The 27,734-nt window shown below is 43.7% G+C and overlaps 1 protein-coding gene across 6 annotated transcripts in view; it reads right to left on the reverse strand.

Annotated features, from left to right (window-relative positions):
• FAM135A (family with sequence similarity 135 member A) overlaps positions 1-27,734 on the reverse strand; it is an 863,965-nt gene that overhangs the window by 372,972 nt on the left and 463,259 nt on the right. For all 6 annotated transcript variants that reach the window (XM_069235714.1, XM_069235715.1, XM_069235716.1 and 3 more), the window contains one exon: positions 18,160-18,315. In XM_069235714.1, the coding sequence (XP_069091815.1) occupies positions 18,160-18,315 (156 nt within the window). The remainder of the gene's footprint in view (positions 1-18,159; positions 18,316-27,734) is intronic.

Below are 27,734 nucleotides of genomic sequence, written 5' to 3' on the forward strand. Positions count from 1 at the left end.
ATACACACACCACACCCCCACTATAAAACACACACAACTCACAACCCCTTGCTATGACAAACAACTGACATACATTGCACGAACACGCTGAAGATGGCACTGCACAGACATCTGCACACCTCCCACGCATCACACTTCACTTAAAATATTTCACACTCACACATCACACTCACCATGTCCAGATAAAAAGCACCCCTGTTTCACCGATGATGAATTAAGGACCATGGTGGACGAAAACATCAGGGTAGGGCCACAGCTGTTCAGGGCACGAGTCGAGCAAACGTCCATGGCAAAGAAGATGGAGTTATGGTGGAGGATCATCAACAAGGTGAACTCAGTGGGAAGCCCACCACGCACAAAGGACGACATATGGAAGTGGTGGAATGATCTGAGGGGGAAGGTCCAGTCCATGACGTCCAAACACCAAATCGCCCTCATGAAGACTGGCGGTGGGCCCCACCTACTCCCTTGGAGATCACATCACGGGAGGAGAAGGTCTTGGTGATCCTGCACCCAATTGGTCTCACAGGAATCCCTGGAGGACTGGAAACTGGTAAGTCACCTATAAACCACTTGTATCAAGTATACCTGTAATGCATGAATCCCATCCCCTGCATGGCCACCTTACCCCACTAACACCAAACCCTAAATCTACACACCCAAATGCACCCAATGCAGGTACAGCATGACGCGCTACAACTCCCACAATGCATCACCCTTTAGCCAGCTAACGATGCGCATTCCCTTCGCATAACTACACCTGAGTACTAAGGCGTGACATGTTGGGAGAAAACCTGAGGATGCAGAGGGAGTACCACCAGGAGGCCAGACAGGACTGGCATGCCCTCAATGCCACCATGGCCTCCATGAAAGGCTTGATGCAGGAGCTCATCACAGTCCTACGTAAGTCTTCCACCTACACCAGCCCCCTTCCAATAGCCAACCAATAGCCCTCTACATCTGCTGCAGCTAGTGGGATAGTGGCCATGCCTAAGGACTCACAAGCCACTACTGAGCCACCCCCTGTAGCTGAGGAACCCCCATGCAAACTTGGTAGCAGAGCCAGACATCCTGCAGGGACTGAAGCCGAGACCAACCCCACTGTCAGGAAAGGAACCTCTCCAGAACAGTCTCCCTTGTGTGCCACAGATACACCTTGTTGACTCTCTAGTGCCATAGCCCCATTTTCAAATGCAACATGGATACTGGACCTGTGCTACCAACTGCTTAGCCTTACAGACTGATGTTATTGAACACTATGGTCCCATTTCTTTGTACCCTATCCTCCCTTTGATATACACAATAAATACACTTACACACAAGTTATGGTGTTTTGTGTTTACTCATTGTAATAGTGCAACAAATGTGTGACATGTCACAGGAATTGAGTATTAATACACAGTGAAGATGTGAATGTATCATCCTGACATCCGGTTCCCTGCAGCAAAGTCAGTGTCCACACATGCCTGGGTCCTAAGATAGCAGAGAGGGAAGAGAAGTCAAAACACAGAAGGTACATCAGATATATAAATTGCAATGTTGCCAACAGCATGTACCATTGCATCACGATGGTTACACAATTTACAATGTAGGTTTACACATTGATAGACAATCCAATGCTATTGCACACATGACCACAACCCTGTTCAGGTACTATGAGACAAGATAATTGTTGCCATTAACAGTTAATGAACTGAGTACGAGACACTCATTGGAGTTGTACTACACAGCTCAAATCCTTGGATGCCAAGTATAGACATCAACTGAAGTTACAAGAAGAAGCAAACTATGCCAATGAACATATGATATAAGAAGGTAGAAGTCACAAATGAGTGAAGAAGTAGATAGGATGTCAAGTATATGCAACATAGACAGATCAACTAGATAACATCACAGTGGAACTGTTCACCTACTTGTCAGACCACTCTTATATACACTCATCTGATAGCCAAATTAGATCAACACCTACTCATATCAGGAACAAGGATGTTCACCCAACCTGTACTCCAACATGAGACATGATAAATGTAGAGATGTACCTACCAGAAGCATAGCTGAAGTACTGCTGGATGAGCTCTGCCCTTGTGCCTACATCTTCCTCATCCCCATCTTCGTCACTCATATTTCCTCCCTCCTCTGCCACCGGATTGTCCCTAACTCCTTACTCCTCCAGCAGTGGGATATCACTCCTTAGTGCCAGATTGTGGAGCAGCAAGCAGGCCAACAGAATCTGGCACACCTTCTGTGGTAAGTACTGCAGGTAACCCCCAGAGATGTGCAGGCATCTGAACATTGCCTTCAACAGACCGAATGTCCTTTCGATCACCCCTCTTGTCCTCCTATGAGCCTTATTGTACTGTTCTCCAACCCTTGTCCTTGAATTCCTCACTGTGTCAGCAGCCAGGAGAGATTGGTATCACCTGAATCACCTGTGGATAGGGTAAACTAACATTTACAATTCACTATGTCACATACAGATAGAGTACGAAAGCTCGGGTAACAGTAATTACATATACACTAATCATACTCACCAATGAGGTAGGCCCTCACTCTTTGTAGAAGCGCCATCAACCGTGGGACACTGCTCTTCCTGAGGATGTCCGAATCACGGACAGACCCTGGAAACCTTGCAGTCACCTGGGAGATGAACTGGTTAGCTACACAATAATAGAGTGAAAGCACTTACGCTTCCGGTACACTTGCTCATCAGCCCTGGGTAGTATTAATGTAATGTGGGTGCCATCAATGGCCCCAATCACATGAGGGATATGTCCCATTGCATAGAAACCAGCCTTCCCACTGGCCAAATCTACAGTATGGGGACATTTAATGTAGTTTTCCATATGTTTTACTAAGGCGGACAAGACATTCCTCAACATATTGCTGAACATTGGTAGAGACATGCCTGCTGCCATTCCCACTATCCACTGGAATGAGCCAGTGGCCAAGAAGTGGAGGACGGATAGCACCTGCACAGTTGGAGGAATGGTCGTAGGTTGTCGAATGGTTGGCAGCAGATCAGACTCCAACAGGGTACGCGGCTCCCTGATTGTAGCACGGTTCAGTCGATAGTGGGAGATGATGTGGCGTTCTTCCATCATTGCCAAGTCAACCAGGGGGCGGTACACAGGTGCATGCCTCACACCCTCCACAGTGGTCGGCAATTACACATGGCATACAACACAAGAGCGTCAACGACTACACTTCATGCATCCTACTGATTACAAATGGAGAATCAAAATCACATCTGCTACCACTTGTTGCATGCAAAGCAGACTTCAAAGTGCCGAGCTGTTGAAATACTCATGTTAGTTGCACATACATCCGGGCTTTTCAAAGGATGACATGAGTAAGTTGATTGTCTGTCACTGCTAGTGTACTGTCACCATCAATATGTAAGGTTAGTTCCAATCTGTCATGATGCCATTTTCTTTATCTAAGCACACTTAAAGTTTCTACTGCCTGACTGAAATGTACACAGTCCCAGAGCTTAACTTAGCACATGTCCATGAAGGAAATGTGTAGTGACGCTTTAAAGTTATGTTTTCGTTACAGTTACAGTGCAAAATGGCTGCTGCCTGTCCTGCATATAGGGGAGAGATGTCAGTGAGCTCATTCCACCAGCATATGCATTCATGGCGGTAGGTGGTCGGAACCGAAGTGCAACTCCTCATTGGTTAATACTGATGTCTCTGGCATACAGGGACCAATGACGATTCCCGCCGGCGGTGATGGTGCAGACCGCTGTTTCCGTGACTGCCATTTTCTACAGTGTATCTCACTTGACTCCCGACTCTCCAGCCATCAAGACCTCCACTGAGTGTGCTACTGCGTCATGTTTGTGGGAGTCACAATGGCGCGTGTTACAGGGGGGATAGGACCCCCACCTTCGCAACTGAAAAACTGGAGAAACTTGTTTATGGTGTTGGGCCCCTATACACAAAGCTGCATGGAGCTCCAGAACAGCAGGTAGGTCGCGATATGGTCATTTTTGCTGCTACATGGGCATGTAAGTGTGTTGTCCTGTGAATGCAGGATGTTCCATTGGAGGGTGTAGCTATGGATGTGACTGCTGGGCATGTTGTGGAAGTGTGAAGTTGTGTACGATGCTGATATGTGTATTCTTAGTAGGCCTATGAATGTTGTAGGTTGTTGGGTCTACATAAATGTGCTTTTCCTTCTGTGTCTCCCATACAGGACAGCGCCCATCAAAAGAAAAGGTTTGTGGAAAGCCATCGCTAAGGAAGTACGGACCCTGGGGGTTCATATCCGGCAGAGCACCCACTGCAGGAAGAAGTGGGAGGATCAGAGACGCTGGGCCTGGAAAACCGCAGAGGCCCAGTTGGGGACAGCCTCCCAACGAGGAAGGGGTGCCCGTCGGACCCTGACCCCTCTGATGGCCCACATATTGGCGGTGGCCTACCTGGAGTTGGATGGGCGCTTGAGGTCAACACAGCAGCCACAAGAGGGTGAGTTACAGAGTACATTTCCTGTACTGTTGGCTGTCGACTGGAAAGGGTTTGTTAGCAGTGGGATTAAGGATGTCTAGTGTAGCTATGCAGTTAATGTAGGTAGGATGCAGTTGTGCTGTGTACTTAAGTAGCTGTGATAGGTGAGTATCTGTGCAACAGGTTGCCAAGGGATTTTCACAGTGCCAAGTTGTAGGACAGGACATAGACATACAGGTTCTTAAGTTGGTTCCAATTCATATCTATTCATGTCCATTATGGGTGACACAGGTAGGCATGACAATGTACAACGGTCACTCATGGACTGACTTTTCACAGTAATTGTCCTGTACACAAGAGCCATGACAGTGTAGAGTAGTACATGAGTGTTATTGTAGAGGTTTCATGATTGTGTATGCACAGTGGGTGTGGAGAAATGTCTATTGACGTTGTAGAGTGCGCATTCATGAATTTTCAAAGAGTCATGATGTTGAAATGTATATATGTGCAGTGGGGTTGGGGATTTGTATTGACCCTATGCTCCCAGCTTTTTCACCCCCTCCCATTCCTTTTTGTACTATCCTGCCCTTGTGTGTATTAGCATCAGCAGGCAAAGGAGTAGGGGCACCGGCGAGTAGGGAGGCTGCAGCCCACGGGATCCAGGAGGCAGAGACCTCCAAAGTCGAGGGGACCAGTGGGTTGGAGGGCAAGGGGAGCACCACAGGGGAGACTGGAGCAGATACCACTAATACTGATTCCTTCTCCGATGGATGCTCCCTGGTGGTGGCGGAACCTTCTGGGACCATCCCAGCACCATCCTCGTCCCCCAACCCCCTTACCAGCACTGCCCTCCCAGTAGCTCCCCACCCAGTTGCCCGTGTCCGCTCACCCAGGAGGGTGGGCGTCTCCTTCGCCGCAGGCACTTCTGCCCCTGCCCCAGTAAGCCCTGCTGCTCTCAATGCTGAGGATATTGACCTCCCGAGGTCGATCGCTGTAGGGCAGTCAACCATCATGAATGACATCTAGGGCAAGGCATCACAGATGCAGCAGAGTAATGCCTACCTGGAGGGCATTCACAGTGCCTTGACTGGTCTACAGAGATCGTTTCAGGCACTGGCCTCTTCATTGATGGCAGCCAGTGTCCCTGGTACTTCGTCCTCCCTCCTGCTACCTGTGCCCCATCCGAAAGCCCTCTCCACTCTCTCAGCCAAGCCACACATACAGACATGCACTCACCCAAAGCAACAGACAGGGTATGCAAAGTCAAACACAAGCACCACAAATCACATCACCAGCATGCACACACTCAACACACAAAAGCAGACACAACATCAGCCACTACCTCCCCTGTCTCCCCAGCACCTCCTCCCTTACAGTCACATCACCACTCACACCTGCCAGCACTGCATCCTTGCTCCCAGTTCCTGTCACCACTTCTGTGTTGCCCTCAGCCACAACAGCATACACTCATACAAGCACCCCAGGCACCAAATCTGCACTCACAACCATCACTGACACATGCAGCACATCCACCTTACATACAGACACCACATACTCTGCAGACATCTGCACCCATATCCAGCACATCAACACATCCTACAGTCACTTCCTCTACCTCCACTCCCAAACCAGTTTTCCAATTCATTCCCCTTGTTCCTAAGATGCTTTTCCTTGCCCGCCTTGACCTGTTCCCTGAGCCTGTCCCACTCCGTGTTGCCCCTTGCTGTCATGGTTCCCTCCCCAGACCAAGTCCCTCCACCTACAAGTCCTCCCATGACCCCCACCCACTTCTACCTCTGCTGCCCCTCCACCTACCAAAAAGCTTCCTCCTAAACCCCAAAAAACACCTGCCCCAAAACATAGCTCCAAAGCCCCTGCCCCTCCGTCCAGAGCAAAGGTAAAACTTCCAACCCCCTCCCAGAATAAAGCCAAAGGACCTCCCCTCCCAAGACAAAGCCCCACCCTCACCCACAGACCTTGAGATGCCTGCCTGCCTGCCTCATTGATGCTCCCACCCTGTGGTGGTCATTAGGGTGTCAGGAGTCAAGTTGGGGCCTTTGCCAGGCACACTTAAAACATTTGGACTGCCCTACGGGCCTCGTTGTGTCTGTTGTACATATACATTGCACTTGATGTGTTACAAGTACGACAACAGTATTCCTGTTGGTTTGCTTACCGTACATTTGTCGGGTCTTTTTGTTTACAGATAAGTTTCCATACATCTATCATGTGTTCTACAATGTGCATTTCTAGGATTTTTTTAATTCAGATTCACTGTTCTTTCTTGTATTTGGGCATTGTATGTATTGTGTCTTTGTATTGGTTTGTGTGTCTCTGCTTGTTGGTGATATTGCTGTGGTTGTGTAGTTTTGATCCGGGTTGTGTGTTTGGCGTGGCTGTGTGTGTCTCAGCATGGGTGCTGTGTAGCGTGTGTGCATGTTGGAGTCTGTGCATGGTGTGTATGTTGTGTGTGGGTGTTTAACTCTCCCCCCCCCCTTGTGTGCTCTGCAGGCTTACTCACTGATGGCATTGGCGGTCATAGAGAAGGAAGGGGAGGAAAAGCGCTGGAAAGATTTCAAGCTGGCGTTCCGTGGCTTCTTCTGAGTCGTCTGTGTCCCTGGAGGTGAGTGGGTCCTTTTCTACTTGCTGTTTCCGCCAGGCTTTGGGTGGCATTCGTCCGGCCCCAGAAATTGTGGCATCTGCAGTGTCGTAATAGGGTGGGAGGTGCAGTGGTTACCGCCGACCTGAGGATGGCAACCACCGTCAGTGGCAGTCTGGCCGCACTGGTGGTACTGCCGGCACACTGACTTTGTTTCAGTGGGTTGACCGCTGTGTTGATAATATGGCAGTCCGACTGCCATCACCGGTGTTGCAGTACTGTTGCAGCCAATGCCATAATGAAGGCCTAAATGTGATGAGTATTCCGTCACCAGATAAATTTGACAAATGCAAAAGATTTTGTCACTGAAGAAGAATTCAACGGGTGGGTCCAAAATGGAACGTTTAACTTAACACTTTCAGGTCCAAACGGGTGGTTATTGTGCCCAGTGGACACAAATGGTTGTCATTCACTTTTTTTTATTTTTTTTACTCCACATGGGGTTTTGCAACGAGTAGACCAGACCCTCGATACATCTCACAACACCACTCCGGTATTATTACTACACACAGCATGGGCAAACTATGTCAGCAATCATTGAAATCTTACTAGCAGTCGTTAAAGAACACCTTATTCTCCTGTCGCAAAATACAGACTTACAAAATTTCTTGTTATGTCTTGGAAAACCACGCATAAAGTGCTTCTCATATGCAATACATAACAACATTTGGAAACTTCCACAAAAAGAAGCTGCCGCCCGGTTGAGGCAATCAGATCAGGATGACTTTCAGAAAGCTCTAGTCGTTGTAGATAATGGAATGAACACTTTGTCCAATCACACTTCCACATTAAACAATATTGTCTCATCTGCAATTGACATCATACAAAGTGATAAGTCATTTTTACACCATGGACAGAGTTAACTCAGGGCCATTATGCAGTTAGGTTGGACGTTACAAATACTGAAAAGTGGTCACTTACCCTGGGAACACGTGAGCTCCAGGTACCTGTTTGACATGTTTAACTTAATGTGAAAGCAAGAAATAATGGCCAAGTAAGAAGCAGCATACATTTTGTTACACATTGTAAAGTTAGAAAAGTTGGCTTTCACTGTGGCGGAAATACCATTTGCAGTTTGGTTAATACACAGTGTTATTAATCTGCCCATTTCAACACTTAAGTTCACCTCATGTTTGAAGCACATTCCTGAAGGCAGATTATAAAAGCTAGGTGATAGCTACATTGTTATTTGATGGGAGTTCCTGTCCCTTTGATTCATTCAGCGTTCCAGGTGCTCTTGAAAGGGAGTTATTTGATGCTGAATATAAAAAGCTGTTGTAGAATGCGAGCCCGAATTGCCTACTTAGTTTCAGTCTCCCAAATTGTAACTTGTTGTGGAAATGTGCTCCTTCCACGCAAGACAGAAAAGTAGCGGAAATGGCCTCTTATTGCTACTTCAAATTTACATTTTTACAAGCTGAGCAGACAAAGCTCTTTTGTATGAAAGACACATGGTGCTTATATCTGCGAACAAGACCTATGATCTCCAAGTAGCAAGGTCATCTGCAGAGTTAAAGTCTCTTTTAAACCCCAACTTTCCAAAACATTTTGGTGAACTGATATATGTTGCATTTTCAACGCATCTAACACCACTGGGATTGTACACTTCTTTAAGGTTGTAGGTTCTGGTTTTGTCAGCCCCTTCCAATCTCTAGTTAGCATTAATACCTTCAGCCATGAACTCAATATTTTCGAGTGTCTTTGGGGGATTCACTATCACTTTGGCATTAATTGGTGGTATCTTGCTGTAGCTATTTTTTCTTCGCAATAGCTGCCCCATCTCAACAAGCAAGCCTGATGGCGCTTCCACCTGCCCAATTGCATCATGAATGTGCCGTCTGATGGGTGATTATACCTCTGACACTGTCACATGAAAGGGACTGGGACTACTTATAAAATCAGTACATGGAATGTACGTGGACTAAATAATTATGTCAAACGTAATCGGATTTATGCCTAATTGAAGAGGTACTGGGTCTCGATCGCATTTCTCCAGGAAACTCATCTGATGGGGGACTGTATTAAGTATGAAAGGAGAAGATGGCTGGGGCAACTATATGCTACTTCTTACTTGGGCTATTCACGGGGTACTTTGATTTGGGTAGCCCCTGCTGTCTCCTTTTGGCCCATTAGAACATGTATTGATGATAAGAGTCGTTATGTGATGGTAGAAAGAACACTTAATGCCCATCCTGTCAGTCTGTTGAATGTGTATGCTCTGAATGCAGATGGGGATTCCCTGGGGGCAATGCTGGGGAGACTCCACCGCTCCCCTGACACAGGCATTATAATGGCTGGAGACTTCAATTGTGTTTTAAGTGGTGAGCTGGATGGAACCTAACCCCACCGAAGAACCAAACCTAAGTGAGTAGCAACCCTGTAGCAGGTACAGGATAGTTTAGGCCTGATAGAAATTTGGAAGAGTTGAAACCCCACACCTCAAACTTATTGCTGTTACTCCTCGTCAACAGAAACCTATAGTCGCTTGGACTATATTTTCGCACAGATGTCAGAAGCACAAAACATTACTGATGCACAATACCGGGCCCCTTGTTTATCTGACCACTACTCATTGCTTATTACATATTCGCAGTCTAGCCCGCGCCCCCAGATTCCATTTTGGCGACTGAACGACCAATCACTTATTTTGAACACACATGGGGGTCCACTAATAAACGGGCCACGGAGTGGGATGCTACGAAGGTAGTGATGAGAGGTGACTGTATCTCGGCGACACAGGGAATAAGGCATGTGCTAGAAGAGGACCAATTCACATGAGAAAAAGAGTTACTAATACTTGAACTAACTCTCACTACGGGGAAAGCAGAAGTAGCACAATGGACTGCCCAACAACAGAAAGTGGGGGAAGTGTGGGACTGACTAGATAAGTACATTAGATCTGTTAATAGTAGACAGTGGTACTTAGAGGGCCACAAAAGTAGAGAACCAACCCCCCTCAATTTTGGAGATTCCCAAAGCAAATGGAATCTAGTGCACACACAACAGGCGATCAACTATACCTTTGCAACACATCTGAGAGGCGTTTACATGGAGGAACGGGAGCAGTGGACGACCAGTGGATAGTGACATATTTGAGGGGAATTACTCTCCCGCGTCTGACTTCAGAGAGCTTTGAGATCCTGGCAGCCCCGGTGAGCAAACCGGAGCTCCTAGAGACCGAATGAACTCTGAAACCAGCTAAATCCCCTGGGGCCGATGGCCTCCAGGCAGAAAATTATTGCCAATTCCTTGATGTGCAGGTAGACAAATTACTTGAAGATAATGTTGAGGCCCTTAATATGGGTGACCTGCCATGATCCATGAAAGAGTCCCTTATTGTGGTGATCCACAGCCTGGCAAGGATCTGACTGAACCGGGCTCCTATGGGCCCATATCCATGCTGAATGTAGACCTCAAACTACTCAGCCATGTATTGCGGCAAAAATGCTGCCCTTTCTCCCACAATTAATACACGAGGACCAGTCGGGATTCATAACACATAAGAATACCCTCCGTAATATCCGCCGGCTGGTCCATGTGATCCATTCGACGACAGGGGAGGGTGGTGAATATCCGTCAGCCTTCCTTGACATACAGCAGGCGTTTGATACAGTCCGATGGGACTATGTCTGGCAGGTGCTTGATAGGTTGGGCCTGGGCCCACAGTATATTAAATGGATAAAACTGCTCTACACAAGTCCACAGGCCAGAATACACACGGGGCATATAGTTTCAGCCACTACAGAACTTGGTACCCAACAGGGCTGTCCCTGGTCACATCTGATCTTCGCTTTGGCTATGGAGCCGACAGCATGTCGTATGAGACAAGGGCTTTAGGGATGGGGATACAAGTGGGTGCGATGGAGCACATCATCCCTCTTTATGCAGATAATGCGTTGCTTTATATGTAGAGACCAGCTGAATCGGTCCCATTGGCGCTGACGGAACTGGCGGAGTTCGCACAGGTCTCTGCGCTCCACATGAATAAAGCAAAACCTCGCCTATTACCATTTGGGGGTGAAGAGGGGGACCGACTGGATTCCAGTTGGGGAGTCTCCCGCAGGATATTACCCTGAGCAATAGACAATAACTCTGAATGCCCATAATGCTGGAGGAAAACACAAGTTACGAGCTGAGCATGGGACGGTGCTAAGGGGGTTGTGGCAATCCACATTAAGTTATCTTTGATGGGTAAGATAGCCCTAATTAAAATGGTGGTGTTTCCGAGATGCCTCTACGTCATGCAAAGCACTTTTTTTGAGATACTGAGAAAAACCTTCTGTGAATTAGATTCACTCCTGGTGGAACTATTGTGGAATGGCAGAAAATGCAGGGTAGGTCTTGCCATATTGCAGAGGGAGTGGGAGAGAGGGGGATAAGAGATCTAGTGTCACAACTCCAGCATGCCATACATTGGCTAGATACAGAGCCTAGCTGGGAGCGATCCCTTACTGATTGGCAGTTGCGCAACACAATCACTGGGGAAGCTCTTGATGAGGGGGAGGGCTCTTCCAGGCACCTATCCACACCTGATCCGCTTAATGGCTAAATTATGGGAAAGGACGGTGCAAACAGTGATAGAGAGCGCCTTATGCGCCCGATCTGGATATCCGGATCATGCTCCCCTTTACGCAGATACAGAAATCAATGCCAGTTGAGAAATGGCAGGAACGAGGTTGCTTGGAGTTATCCGATTTATATTCGGATGGGAGATTCATAACACTCCAAGACGCAATAGAAACCTTTGTTTTGGGCAATGAACAGTTTCTCCAATACGCCAGAAGTGTGGCGGCCACGGCAAGACAGCTGTGGCCGATGTTCCCTGAAGCCTCGAAACCGACTCATACGTTACTCTGTATGATGTCATTGGTGGGGGGACATAGGCTGGTGATTCATATGTATCAGGAATTACAAGCAGATAACCCAGTTAAACCCCTGAAAGTAGAGGTGATTAGTGATGAACCGCTCCCCCCCGGATGATTGGTCTCAAATCCATGAGGAGGTCCAGAGAGTGTTGGTCTGCACTATATTGAAGCAAATACAATACAATGTAATTCATATTCAAAAAGCGATTGTGGTGATTTCATTGCCTAATTGCTAAGTTCCAGTTAAGCCACTAACTCTGTGGTACATAGGAGGTAAGTTACTAACTCAGTCAGCCCACCTCTCCTGTCGTGTCCTCCTTATCACGACTTGCAGTTTCCTCTGTGTCATCTATTGTGATTGATTCAGTCCAGCCTAATCTTTTTGTGGCTCAGCTCTGGACCAGTTCTGAATGCTCTCTGTAGTGTTATTAGCCTGCCTTTTCTGTCAAGTTTAATACTGCTGCTTCTTCATGTCCTCATCCTATCTTGTAATCACTTCTCTGGGGCTAGGGAGCACAACCACTAGTGTCCCAGGCACTGTGGAGTGGGTGATCACCCCTTGCTCTCTCAGCCGTCGTCCAGCAGCTGCTCTTTGCTATAAGAAATTGCAAAGAGCACTGAAAATAACAGGAGCAATTGTGAAATCATTATTGCATAATTTTCCATAAGCATGACCCTGCATGTTGGCAGTATAAGCTACAGCCAGAAAATGAATACTTTTACGAACATACAGCATGAGAAGTTTATAATCTGCAAAATACATGACACCTTTATTATTCCATATAATAAAGTTCTGTCCCAAATAATGACGTGAAATAGTGTGTGAATATTTATTACCTTTACGTTTGAGAGAAACAGTATGACAATCCGCTGCAGGACACTCATATACATGACAATATTACTAATAGTGTGAATAATCCTATAAACTCAAGCATATAAAATTAACATCACATTTAGAACCCTGACAAGATCACAATAATCTGTCTGAAAAGAATATCTAATCTGCATGACATCACATGGAAACTGTATTACTAAATACAACAATTATACTTGACTAATCTCAAACAATGGGCTCTGACTGAGTAGCATGTCAATCAATCAATCAGTATTTATAAAGCACAGTTACTCACCCGTGAGGGTCTCAAGGCGCTGGGGGGGGGAGCCTCATCCAAAGAGCCATGTCTTGATGGTGAGCGACGGGCTTTGTCTGAGGTGCAGGGGGAGGTTGTTCCAGTTCTTCGCTGCAGTTTAGGTAAAACAGTGGTTTTGCGGATGCGAGGGACGATGGCCAAGGCCATCTGGGCAGAGCGGAGGGATCTGCGGGGGCGTGGAAGGAGATGCAGTGGTTGAGGTAGGCTGGCCCTGTGTTGTGTATGGCCTTGTGCGTGTGGGTGAGAAGCTTAAAGGTGATTTGCTTCTTGACCGTAAGCCAGTGGAGGGTCCTCAGGTGTTGTGAGATGTTTTCTCGGCGAGGGAGGTTGAGAATGAGTCTGGCAGCAGCATTTTGGATGAGTTTACTTTTTTTACGCTTCTAGTTGAGGTGCTGGCTTAGAGGGCAGTGCCGCAGTCGAGCTTGCTCGTGACTAAGGCGAGGGTGACTTTCCTGCGACAGTTGGCTGGGATCCATTTGAAGATCTTCCGGAGTCTGCAGTGTGTGAGCCAGCAGGAGGAGGTCACAGAGTTTACCTAGCGGGTCATGGATAGGGAGGAGTCCAGGATGATTCCTAAATTGCGGGCATGCTTGGTCGGTGCCAGGGGGGGCGCTGAGGGATGTGGGCCGCCATGAGTCGTCCCAAGCTGAGGTGGCGTTTCCAAAGATGATGAGCTCCGTCTTGTCGGAGTTGAGCTTGAGGCAGCTTTCTCTCATCCAGGTGGCGACGGCTTCCATTCCTGCGTGAAAGTTCCTTTTTGCCATGTCTGGGTCTTCAGTGAGGGAAATGATGAGTTGTGTCTCATCGGCATATGACACGATGTTCATACCATGGCTTCTGACGATGGCAACAAGAGAGGCCATGTATACGTTGAACAGCGTAGAACTCAATGAGGATCCTTGGGGGACTCCGCAGTTGACTCCTGTGGGTTTGGAGGTATAGGGCGGGAGTCTGACTCTCTGCGTCCTCACGGAGAGGAAGGAGTGGATCCATTCCGGGGCTCTTCCGCGGATTCCTATGTCGTGGAGTCTGGTGCGCAGAGTGCTGGGGGAGACCGTGTCAAAAGCTACTGAGTTCGAGAGGTATGAGTGCTGCAGTGTGGCCGGGATCTAGGAGTAATCGGATGTCGTCGGTGGCTGCCAGGAGTGCTGTCTCCGTGCTGTGGTTGATGCGAAAGACAGACTCGGAGGCGTCCAGGGAGTTGTTGGCCTCGATGAAATTCCATAGTTGTGCATTGATTGCTTTCTCTAGCACTTTGGCGGGATAGGGTAGCAGCTAGATGGGTCAGATATTCTTTAGTTCTGATGGGTCAGCCGAAGGTTTCTTCAAGAGAGGGCATATTTCGGCGTGTTTCCCGTCCTCAGGTAAAGTGCCCGTGCTGATGGAGCAGTTGATAGTGTTATGAAGCTCGGGGCGATGGGTGCGCTGGCTCTGATGTATATGTGGTGCAGGAAGAGGTCCAAGGGGGCTCCGGAGTGGGTGCTGTTCATGATGTTAACTGTTTCCTCTGTAGTGAGTGTGGACCAGTCGTGGATGGTCTGGGTGGGTTCTCTTTGCAGTTTCCGGAGCCAGGAGCCAGAAAGCTGTCATAGATGTCCTGGATCTTGTGGTGGAAAAGGAGGCAAGTTTGTCGTAGAGGTCCTGTGAGGGGGGGGATGCAGGTGGCTTCAGAAGGGGGGGGGGGATCTGTGAACTTGTTGATTACTGAGAATAGTTCCTTCGAGTTGTCTGCCTAGAAGCTGATGCGTTCCCAGAGTGCGTCCTTCCTTGCGTTCTTGATTTTTCATCGGTGCGGCTCTGAAGGAGGAGAGGTCTTCTCTGGATTGGCCATTCCTCCATTTTTTTCTCTAAACGTCTGCGGGCACACTTTGATTCTTGGAGTTTGGTGGTAAACCAGCTGGCCTTCTTAGGTACGCGTTTGGCCAATGTCAGCCAAAGAGGGGCTAGAGTGTCAGCGCATTCGGTGATCCATTCGTTGAGGTTGCAGGTTGCTGTGTTGGCGTCGTCCGAGGTGTTCTCTGTCCAAAGTGCTTCAGTTCCTCATCAGGGGTAGGAAGTGCTATTTAAAAACCCACACGTACCACTTAATGTCTTTACGCTTGTGACACGTCTTCTGCACTCTACAAATCAAAAGACTTAAGAGGAGTTTGCTTAACTTTATAAGTAACACTTCTCTTTCTTTTTTTTCTTTCTATGTTTTTTTGACAGAATTACAATTGCCTCTATCTACTTCTCTCACATCTCCATTTGAAAGCAGTGATGATGGCTGTCTCACATATAGGATGGTGTGCAAAAGCCTAAGAGTCACTACATAACTGCCTTTGTTTGCACTCCTTGTATGACTCTCAACCATGGAACGATATCAGAAATCTGTGAGAAATATAGTAGACAGAAAAATTGTATCAAAGGCACTGTAAGATACAGAAAAGTATGCTGCGTGTGCTCAGAGGGGCACTGCTGTGCAGAAGGTTCAATCTTTGTGGTAAAATTAATTTATGAAGGGGAAACTAAGTGGAAAGGCTAGGTATGAGGACAGTGAGTGAGGGTCTCCACATGAACGCACAATTGAAATTAGCCTTTTTCCGAGCAAAATACTCTTTAATTCTCACATGCTGATTAAGCGGTGCAGTTGATGTCTCCAAAATATAAAGGACTGGACAGTGTGCAGTATGGAGGCAGAATTAATACGTTTTTTGTGTGTTTCTGAATCACATTTGGTTCTACTGTTAAATGTGCTTGTAGAACCATGAAATGATTTCAGCTGAGAGGTTGTAGAGTAAGAGTGGATCTGGAATACATTACCCTAAAGCAAGTGGAGGATATATTCCTCAATAAAATTGCTTTTATCGCTTCCAAGGCATAAATGCATCCACAAACCAGATATGCACTTATTTAACAAAGGGCACAGCGGGATTTTACAAAAGGAGGTGTGTAAAATAATCAGTATGTGCCTTATACAAGAGCACTTTTGTCTTCAAAGAAAAAAAGTATTGAAAAAGAAACAAAATAAATTGTTGCATCATCACTTACAAATCTATTATACTAAAAAAATAAATTCTAGCATTTCCTTGTTCTTCTAGTAATCTGTACTTCTGTTAACCCGAAGCTTAGAAAAATTCTGTGACAAGGTTAGTCAGGGATCCAAAATCTAGGGCTGGCTTTTCTAGACTGTCAAGTAGGTTGTTTTCAAAGTTCTTTTGTTCAACTAGCTTTATCAAGTTTTGAGTTTAGCATTCCTGACTTGCCCTACCTGACTCAGAACTTTCACTTTACAGCATTCTATTATATATGACCAATGCTTTGAGTTAGTGAATGCACCCTGGGTGAGATGTGTATCCTCTGCGAGGTTTGCATGACTAAGAAAAAAAACTCAATGTATGAAGATCATATGCTAAAAGGGTATCATGCTTAGGTCCCTGAGGTGGAAGCGTATTAGTTAGAACTGGGTTAGTGGCTTTCCATTGTGGGTTTCAAACAGTTCAACTATGAGGGTTTGGGACTTTACTAGTTCACTGAACTCCGGAATTCCGAAGCTTATTACATTTTTCAGCTTCCTGGGAGCTTCTGAAGAGTAAGCAAGTTTATACTGTTCTCTGGAATGGCAGGTGAGAGATCCAGAACATATGATCTTGATTCTCAAGTGGCTGCTATCTGCAGTTCTGTTGGAAGATACACAGATTGTTGAAGGTACATGTTTGATGCTTATTGGGGACATTTTTCTGCATAACTTGTGGACCATTAGTTGAAAACCCAAGGTGCAGAAGGCTTTGAAGGAATCAAGGAGTAACTGTAAAATGGTTCTGATTCAATCTTTTTTTCAGGGGTTGGGAGGAGTGGGTCAATGGAATGGTCTGATTTTGCCCTTGCTGCTATCTGCTGCTGATGGTCTATATTAGGGCCAGAGTAAAGCTACTGGGTCAACACAAAAGTTCCCAACAAGCTGCATGTACAAAGGGTCATTCTACCAAGACACTTTGTAACATGTAAATGTGTCTGTAACTGTTTGAATAAATACATATGGCTTAATCAAAGTTACATTTTTAAAACATGCCCTTCAATGTGGAATTTGTAGTTGACAGAGTTGACAAATAGGGTTTCTGGTTACCATTCTATAGTTAAAGTCAGAACCAAAACCAGCTAATACTAAAACATGTTTGTTTGATTTTCTGTACTACAAAAAGTATCACAACAACTGGCCTCATTGCATTTTCCATAGTACAGTTCCTGAAAATGCATTTTGCTGGACCCTGAGACTGACACAATTTCTTGCTTTAACCACAATTAGAATAGCTGCACATGCTATGTAGCTAAAACATAAACCTGGGATAATATCTCACAAGAACAAGGCAACAAGGAGAAAAACATCTTGATGCTTCACACAAATAAACATTCTATAATGTAAATCACAGAGTCCTAAGGAAATAACTACTGCTCATAAGCATTCTTTTAAATTTAAATGAAGACGTCTTCCATAAGTGTCTTTTTACTCAAATAGGAACTGTTCACAAGGCTTTACAAGCCCTTCAACAGGGTGAGTGTCAAAACAAGCAAGAAAGGCATTTTTCTCACAGTATGTCTCTTGCCTCACTTATGAGGGGTGTGGATGTTTTTAAAATATCTAAGGGACAAAATGGTTCAGAAATCATCTTCCATTTAGTGCCATGCAATGAGGTGACAAATTATGGCAGCATTTTAACTTCTCTAATTATCGCAGGCCTCTTATTAAGTAAGGGCTTGGATATAGATGCACTTGACTTAACCATCAACTATATTTGAAAACAAAATCCTTCAAGGTGGAACCAAACTGAGTGAATTTAATTATTTACAATGCATGCCCATGACTAAGGAATGATGTGAACTATCACTACTGGACTTCCTAAAACCTACACATCTTTTATTATTACTGCATACAGTAAAGGTCTCTGGAAACTCATGACACAAGCAGCAAGTCTTAGCATTGAAAGAATACTAAATAAAATGATTTGCATCACCTATTTACACCACAAACTGGACTGTAGTGAGGTTTCTATACTCACCCGCAAAGTATGACGCTCTTGTGCTACAAAGGCTGTAATTTCTTCTTGGATTGAAACAAATTCTAAGAACTGACCCCAGAGAGCCATTAAGAGTGAACAAAGCTGTGCAAGATTCATGTTTATAAGTTCGGCCAGTTCATCAGGATTTTCCATTTTCTGAGGAAAATAAACATTTATCACATTATCAATGTGGAATGCAGTGCAATTTGTATTTAGCCAAGATTTATTTGGTTTCATATTTCAGCTATTTCTACCTTAACCTCACACAAATCCAAATAGATTGCTCCATGTCAAGTAACAGAGGATATATTTCTGTAGCATTGTTCCTTACAACAACTGTGTAGTATCACACTTCTTTCAGTTAGTGACCTATTAAAGGAGATATCTGCAACCAAGTGCAAGTCTTTAAACATCAACACATTTATAAAATGTTAAGTCAATGTCAAAATGTTCAATTTTCTTTTCATAACATATATAAAACCATACTGCCTTTTTTGGAGAAAACATATTAGTGATACAGACAAGTAAGAAACCTGGAAAAGAAGCAACTGAGAGGATCCTGAAGCACCATCAATCATTGAGACAATTAAGAACCCCGGACAAGATATATTTTCTTTAGCAACAAACTTTCAATAAATGTATATATGAAGAACAGTTTACCCAGTGGCACTTATTCTGTGGGGATGCTGACATACAAAACACGAGCGAGCCTGTTAGAATAACATCTGCAAAATTATTGTACAATTTAAATCAACAATTTTTATGAAGCCTGAGACCAGACAGTAGATTTGTTTCAGAAAGCAGGAGCCTAATTCCATAACACTACCATGCAGTCATAAAAAGTTGATTTTGTGAAGTTGTAGCACTACTGGTGCGCCTTGGGGAATAGAGAATAATAACAGTTTGCTAACTGGAACAAGATTAACAAAGTAGACATCTTGAAAAAATGCCAATTCAGACTGTTTTACATTTAACACCAGTGTGACATTTTAGGTGACTGATAGCTTGTTTGGTGATCTGCTCCCAAAGAAGCAGAAATCTGAAGTTGATTGTATACAGGAGAAGTATAGTTAACATTACATTGCAACGTAAATGTGCACACATATAGAGCCTTAAAATTAGTTAACAGTGTCATGGTATTTGTATGTCTATTCCAGTTCCTTTGGCTGTTGAGGGGTTCTCGATCAGGGACATTATCAGCTGGGTGTCAGCAGCGTAGGAGACGATGTTCATACCGTAGCTCCTGACGACCGGGGTGAGCTTTTACACATGCTACTTAACCAATTTCCAAAGTTACATAGCTAAAACAGATACATCAGCTAAAGCTGCAGGATCACTTATCTCACAAGATGACAAAGACGCGCACTGTATTGTTTTCTCTTTAACACAAATTGACAGGTTGTCAGTTAAATGACAAGCTTGGGGAAATAACTACTGCCCTTAAAAATCATTTTTTTTTAAATTAAGACATCTTTTGTAAGTGAATCTTTTTACTGAAATAGGAACAAGGCACAAAAATAGACAAGTTCTGATAGACGCTGAGTGCACAACCAGTCTACAAGCAAGACAAGCATTTTTTTCTTAGAAATGATCTTGTAGATCACTAACATCTGGGATGTACACTTTGAAAAAATATATATTTACTTGTCCAAGTGCATAGGTATTTATGAAATCTACTTGTTGGTTAAGAAAATATACTTGGATCATTTAGTGCCATTCAAGGAGGTGGCAAAGTAGGGCAGCATGCAGCATTATCACTAAACACGCCCTGTATTTTTAGCTTCTCTGATTCTGTCAGAACACATTTTAAGTAAGGATTTGGATTCTTTAAAGGCTCTGACTACACCACCTTTCTGATCAAAGCAGAACCAGAAATGAGAAGTACTGTGTTTGTAGAAATTCTCTGCATATTCACACGCACTGTGTATGCAAAGGGTGAATGGGATCTGTTAAGGCCACCTATATGATCATGGGAGGGCTCTTAAAGTGATAGTACTTTGGTTGTGTCACAATTAAGATAATAGCAGAGTTCAGGGTATTACTTTTAAGCATTCTCTTGATTTAAAAAAACATTGCTGTAAACCCAGACTATGCTTGCAGTCCCTTGCTGCGGATGCCAACTGAGTATCAAGGAGACCTCTCACAGAACTTTTCCACTTGACTATATTATGTAATTTAAAGATTTGTAAGAATCACAAAGTCCCTTTCCAAATGAGATGTATTGTCATCTGATACTCCCACATATGTCCAGCTGAAGCTTAGCAAACTCCTGCTCCAGCACTGGTCCTCCGTTCACATAATAACATTCTCCCTACAGTTTAATGTTCTACATTCCACTGTTCCACTTACATCATCTCTACATATCGCCCCCACTTTAGTGAAGAAAACAAGAGAAGGAAAGAGAGAAAAGTAACCTTAACAATAAATATATTATATGGTCTCATAGAACTATAATATAAAATCTCAGAGAAATATGAGCAAAATATTACATTAGAATACATTTAAAAATCATTCCTTTCCCTCTGGTAATTTGCAATTTTTAATTCATTCCCCAAGCTCCACACTGAAACATCTTCCAGCTCAATAACACTCCATCTCGCTCTAGTGATTGAACAGACCGGAACATTCACTGTCCCCTTTTCTCACAATTCCACCTCTTCTTATCACCACCCAATCACCCACTTCCAGAAGGATGTCCTTCATTCTTTTTTTTTTACATTATTTCACTACTCCATACATTTCTGTTTCTCAGTAACTCCTGCCTTAATTGCCTCATGGTCAACCCACACCTGGTTTGTGTCAACTAATCAAGCAGGAGTCTCCTTCCTTCCCGGCAGGCTTCCTTTTAAGGACACAAAGAGTGAAACTCCTGTCATTGAATGGGGCGTAGTCCTATGGGCCCACATCAATTTCCTTAACTCTTTCTTCCAAGATGAACTGTTGCCAATGACAATTGTAAGTTTCCATAATCATTCAATTTTCTCTCTCCACTATTCCATTGGCTTGCACCCTAAAAAGAGCGCCCCCCCCCCTTTCATATTCAATGCCCACTTATCCATGAAATTTCTCACCTTCAGGGACACAACTTGTACTCCATTATCTGAAACTATGGCTTTGGGTACACCTTCTTCCAGAAAACCTTTTCAAGGATATCCACAACCTTTTCTGTGTCTATGTGTTCCACTGTTTTAACCACAAACCCCTTGGTATGCTAATCTATTAGAACAATCATATACCTGTTCTCAGATCCCAGTTTGTCTACTGGTCCAATAAATCTATGGCTAGTCTTTCCCTTGGTCTATTTGGCAACTCCACACATTTTATAGGAGGCTGTCTCACAATTTTCATCTTATCACAGTTTGCATAAGCATAACAATATTTCGCTTCCTCTACCATATTGTATAGTTTTGACCACCAAAACGATTGCCTTATCCTCCTTTTGGTCATATTCCTGCCAGGATGGTCCTCATGCACAATTCATATCCTTTAATACTTGATATTCATCCATGCAGATCGCCATTCCTCTTTACTCAACGCTATTTCCTCCTGATCCCCCAGCATTTCACTCACATCCAGCTCTTCGTTCTGTGAGCCTTCACTCACAGGTAGCCTTGACAGACAACCTACCACCACATTTTTTAATACTTTCAAGTATTCCATATCAAAGCTTTATTCCAGGGCCATCCATCTGGAAATTTTAGGGGTCACATTACCCTTGAAGCCTCTAACTCTTTTAAAACAGTGTACCAATGGCTTATGGTCTGTCCTCATTTTAAAAGGTAAGCCCCACAGGAAATATTTAAAGTGCTTAATCCCCCATCAACATGCCAGGGTCTCGCTTTCTATTACAGAGTAGGAACTGTCTGCGCCTTGCAGTTACCAGGAAGCAAAAACACAATTGTCTTCTGATAATTCACCATCTGGGTTAACAGTGCTCCAACTTTTATGCTATTAGCATCTGTGGTAAGACATATCTTTGTTGTAATTTCAAAATTCCCCAGTGTGACAGCTAGCATGATTCTTTCCTTTACTTGCTAAATTGCTTTCTCACACACACACACAACACTTCAGTCACAAATAATACTTCTTGTCATCAATGTTCTCAAACGTTCAACAATCTCAGTGAAATTCATTATCAACTTCAAGCAATATTCTGCTAGGCCTAGAAACAATTTCAAGTGCTCCTTGTTCTCTGGTTGCGGTGCATTACCTATTCTTTGCACTATGCTCTTTTTGGATTGAATTCCCTCCTTCGATATTTCATGCTCCAGTTAAGTGACACCTTGTTCCTCAATTGGCATTCTTCTCTACACACTATCAACCCATGTTCGTCAAGTCATTTCACAACGTCCTCAAATAGATTAGCATGGTGCAATTCATCCCTCCCAACAATCAAAATATCGTCATGAAAGCACCAGACATTTTCCACACCGTTGAAAATTTGCTTCATTACTCCCTGAAACACTACTTTAAACTGGAATGGTGCGCCACATTAAGAATAACAATACAAGAGTCCCATTCTTTATGACTATGTATGTTTTTAAATGTATGTGCATACTATATGGTATTTGAATTTATTATGTTGCAGACCTGATGAAGTCCTTTCTAAGGGACGAAACGTGTTAGCTGTTTCTGCTGCAAATGTGTGGTGATTCAAAAGAAAATAAAGAGAAGATTCACAAAAGTCTACATATAAGAATGGGACACTTGTATTGTTATTCTTCATGTGGTGCACTGTTCCAATTTAAATTTGTGTTCTAGGTTCCCTCCTTTAAGGTTTACACCTTGGCAGCAGGTGATGAGTGCACACAAAAGAAACACTTGAGGGATAATAAGCTACATAGATGGGAACAGAGGTCAGGTGCGTTTTTTATGATCTGCTGCCATTTTTTGTATAGTGTACTATCTGCAACCCTGCTGAGGCAGACACGAGGCCAACCAGAATCCTTAATATCAAAAAGCATCAAGAGGGGTGACAAATGACGTAAGATGCCTAGAGTCTTTGTGTCGTTTAATCTGATAGTATGCTGCTCACATATCAACAGCACTAAACACCTTCCCATCCACCATAGATGATAACAATTTGGAAATATTTGGGAGGGGTTGTCTGTCAACCCATATGTTCCGATTCAGGTCACACACGTCTATGCATAGTCTAATTTTCCTTCCTTCCTTAGGACATACCACTGTTGGTGCCCACCATTCTGATGATTCTATGGGTTTGATTATCTTCTGTGCAAAGTAACTTATCCAAGTCCTGTTGCAATGTTTTTTTCCAATCAGGTGAGGTATGTTTCTAACCCTATGCGCCACAAGGGCAGCTCCCTTCTTTAATATTACTTTGTGTGAAAAACCATTTAGCAATCCTAATTTGTTATTAAACACTCACAGATATATTTTCAGTATGGTCTCTTTCTACTCATCTACTTGGTTCACTGAAGTTTGTTCGTGCATTCTGGTGAGAGAGATGACAGGTTTCTCTGCATTAGAATTCCAGATCATGCCTAAATCATTTTGATGTCGCCAACCTAACCAGTTCGAACCATAGTCTGTCATGTACACTTGACTATATACTGTTTCATTCTCATACCCAATGGTCACCTATTTCATTGCAAGGAGTTCAATCTTCTTGACACCCTATCCCATTGCCCTTATGTCGAGTGCCGATCAAATCTTCAATCCTTCTGACTCCTGTTGATGCAGAATATATTTAGATATCAAGGTATAGAAGTTGCCAGAATCCACCAGTCTCTTTACCTATTGATCATCCAGGCGTATGATGCAATGTGACTTTTCCAGTTTATCAACAATTCCCTTACCTTCTCCCACTACATCAAGCTTAGTATCCATGTTAGATATATAAATAGAGGTTCGCTGCAGCTGATCATCCTGAATAGTTAACACTAATTTCCTGATGTTTTCATATCCATTGTCTACCTCTCTTACTTTCACTAGTGTAGATTTTGCTCTGCAGATTTGGTCAAAGTTCCCCTTTTGCCAACATTTCAGCAAGAAGCACTCATAGCTGAACACTTTTAGGTAGAAGCAATGCGACCTGGTGATCCGCATCAATAGCATTTTATAGCCCTAGCATTTTCTTTTCATGTTGGCATCCCAGTTATCTTTCTTTACTTCTACCTTTGAAGAACGCACCTTTTGAACAGAAGTGTACTCCTTACTCACATCACTGATTACCTTGATGGATGTATCCATTTCCTTCAGCCACTTTGCTGCCTGTTCCATCCATTTAATCACTTAAATAGCACTTTAGAATGTGGCTCCTTTTGTTAACAATTTCTCTCTTACCCTCTTGTCCTGTGTACGCCTTACAATTTGGTCCCTAATGAGCGCATCACACAGGTTTCCAAACTGACACGTTAAGGACAACCATCTCAAGGGCACCACATGTTGGGATATCTTTTCCCATCATTTTTACCCTGGAAAGGAACTTATGGCATTCCATAACAATATTCACTTTGGTAATGAGACGCAAACCCAGCATTTGTAGCAACATGTTATGGACATTATTAGTCTGCCCATCCCATATCCCAAAAGAGTTCTCAGGAAGATCTTTAAATAACCGTCTCACTTCCACTCCTAGGTGATGAAGTACAATTGTCTGTTTCCTTACTGGTTTGTATCTATCCCATCCAAGTGCCAGAATATATGTATAAGACAATTTTTTTTATTGCTTCCACAGAACCAGAAGATCCCCAGATGTTGGAGGTGGTGCCATTGCCTGGTCGCCCATTGTGATTGAAATACCTGGTATTTAAATACAAAAGTAGTTAACTAAAATAAAAAAGCAAAAATAACAAAATAAAACAATGAACTACCACAATAAGTTAAAACAAGAAGGGGAAAACAAAAATAAATCTGTAGATCTTCGTAGTGTAATTTAGCTTTCCCACAAGATTGTCAAGGGCTGTTTTCTAATCTTTATTTGTCTGCCAATGTTCTTCCTGTGTTAGTCCTTCCTCTATGTATACGTGACAGGAACAGACACACCAAGATGAAGATACAGGAATTAAGTGATTTATAGTACATGGGATACACTGCTGATGGCTGCTTCCCTTTGTTATATTTCCTTTATTTTTCTTTCTTTTTTTCCCGAATGTGCTTTCCTTTAACTAATTTCAGACATGAGTGCTGCTTGCAACTGCCGCTGACTTTCTTCACAATGCATACTGATTGTGCTCTCAGCAGCACACACCAGGCTCTCATGTGCTCGGATCCCTGCTGGTAGGAGAAGGATGGCACATGTGCTTCACTCAAGAAGGTACCTGCAGCTGCACCTGCCAAGCCTTCGAGTCCTGGGATCTCTGGTGGGCACACGCAGTGAGAGGTTTCTCGCTCCAGCACATGCTCTGCTCCAAGCGCACTGACCAAGACATGCACTTGGTAGTTGCTCGCTTCAGAGCACACTCTGCGTCGCACAAACAGACCAAGAAAAGCACTTGTCCCTCCTCTTCCAGCACTTTATTTTGAAATTGAATGACACGTGGGATCCACTATATACAAATTAAAAGAAACTGTAGTCTCTTTGGGTGTACACACACCGCTTCGGCAGAAATTCACGCTCAGTAGAAATGAGCCTCTCCTAAGCACCTTGTTTACAATTACAGGATGTGCAAGGTCCCTTTCACTTAGAATTACATTTTGCACAGACCAGAAGGAATTGTAGTTTCCCACAGAATTGGTGCTATTCCTCCACACAAGCCCACAAAGTTTCCATAACATTGCTATGACCCCTTTCCAAAGGAGGTCATAATCTTGTATGTTTCAATGTATTCCAGGGGCGGAAGCATCATACACACCCCCGTGCAGTTAAATAGCTCTTCAGTCACTTTATATAAGAATCTGGTGAGACAAGTTCCTTTCCAAATGAGATTGTCATCCAATGCTCCCAGTATGTGACCAGCTACAACTCAGAAAACTCCTGCCCCAGTACTAGTCCCCCTTTCACATAATATCATTCTCCACAGTGGTCTATGCTCTACATTCCACTTACATCATCATCTCTACAGAAATTCTTTGGCAAATCTCTTCATCTCCCTGTACTTCAGATCTCCTGATTACTGTGGTATATCAATGAATAAACATATACATTTTACAATGAAATGAACTCTGGAAGGTTAGAGTCAAAATGTTGTCAGCCTGATTCTCAAATCTATTTAGCTGTGTACACACATGCATGAGGTGCATTTATACTTATTGATGAATGTCAGGAAGGTTTTTGTGTCAGCATATCCACTCACATGGTGCCCGAAGCAGACAAGACGTGGTAATTTCAGGGCTGGAATTTTGTGCCCTCACCAACTTCCATTTTAAAGGGGTTTTAACAACAATTCACAAATCCATTTTTGCCCAGAAACAGCTAATGAATTTATTCCTGGCAAGGGCAGGAGTACAACTTTTTCCAAGGAGACAGAAAATCCTTCCTTCCCCACCACCACAAAAATATTGAGTGTAGGGAAAGGAGTTTCACCAAGGGGGAAAGAATAAAAAATGTTTTAACAAGTAATTTGCGCTTACTCAGCACAATTGCACATGAGTAAATATATGTTTGTATAAAATGTAACTCTAATGTGTGCTTGACATATGAGCAACTGTTGCAGGGTTTCAGGTCTACTTCTGAAAACGTGTGAATTCCTGATAGCTGGAAATATACACCCTTCAAGGTTATAGAACTGCAGGTTTATTTGTGTGACTTTCTGTATGAATGGGGGCCCCAATGTTTTTACATGTTGCTCATAATAATTCCAGAATGTAGCGCCATAATTATTGTTTTTCAAGTTAGGCATGCATCAAACATATTTTATTGAATGTTGCCTTAAGGAAAAGGAATTTAAATTTGTATTTAAAAACTGTAAACCTGGCTGTTGCTTAACTTTTATTTCAAGATGCGAATACATATGGAAAGATTTTCTTACAGCAAATAAACTAGGAAAACATTTAGCTAATCTGTCTGTGATCATCATCTATTTTTTCAGGTTGCAAATATGTTTCAGTACATTTTATTTTGAATATAACCACCTCTCTTGGTTCCTGCATTCAGAATGCAATGCATTTTATCAAGAAGGCTCATTAATAGTAAAAAAGTACGTTACTTACCTTTGGTAACAAAATATCTGGTAGAGACATATTCTAGTTGCAGATTCCTTACCTTAGAATTTCCCCCAGGCATCAGACTGGATCTGGTGAATTTTATTCGAGCAATACCCTTGCGCGTCGGTAGGTTGCGTTGGTGGGCTCCGCGGGCATCGTAGTCATTGTGATGACATCGGGAGTAGTACATAGACACCACCTTCGTGCAGTGACGTCAGTTTCTTTTAACGACTTTCAACGCCAAAGCGCACAGCCACTAAGAACACAGATTGGTGCACCAGAGCTAAGGACCTGAAAGGGGAATCCCTGTCCCTAGAAATCAGTTCGCAAGCGGGCAGGATGGGTGGGCGGAAAGGAATCTGCAACTAGAATATGTCTCTAACAGATATTTTGTTACCGAAGGTAAGTAACTTGTACATCTGATAGAGACTTCTAGTTGCAGATCCCTTACCTTAGAATAGATACCC

This window comes from Pleurodeles waltl, chromosome 5 (genome assembly GCF_031143425.1).
Source record: "Pleurodeles waltl isolate 20211129_DDA chromosome 5, aPleWal1.hap1.20221129, whole genome shotgun sequence".
Lineage (NCBI taxonomy): Eukaryota > Metazoa > Chordata > Amphibia > Caudata > Salamandridae > Pleurodeles > Pleurodeles waltl.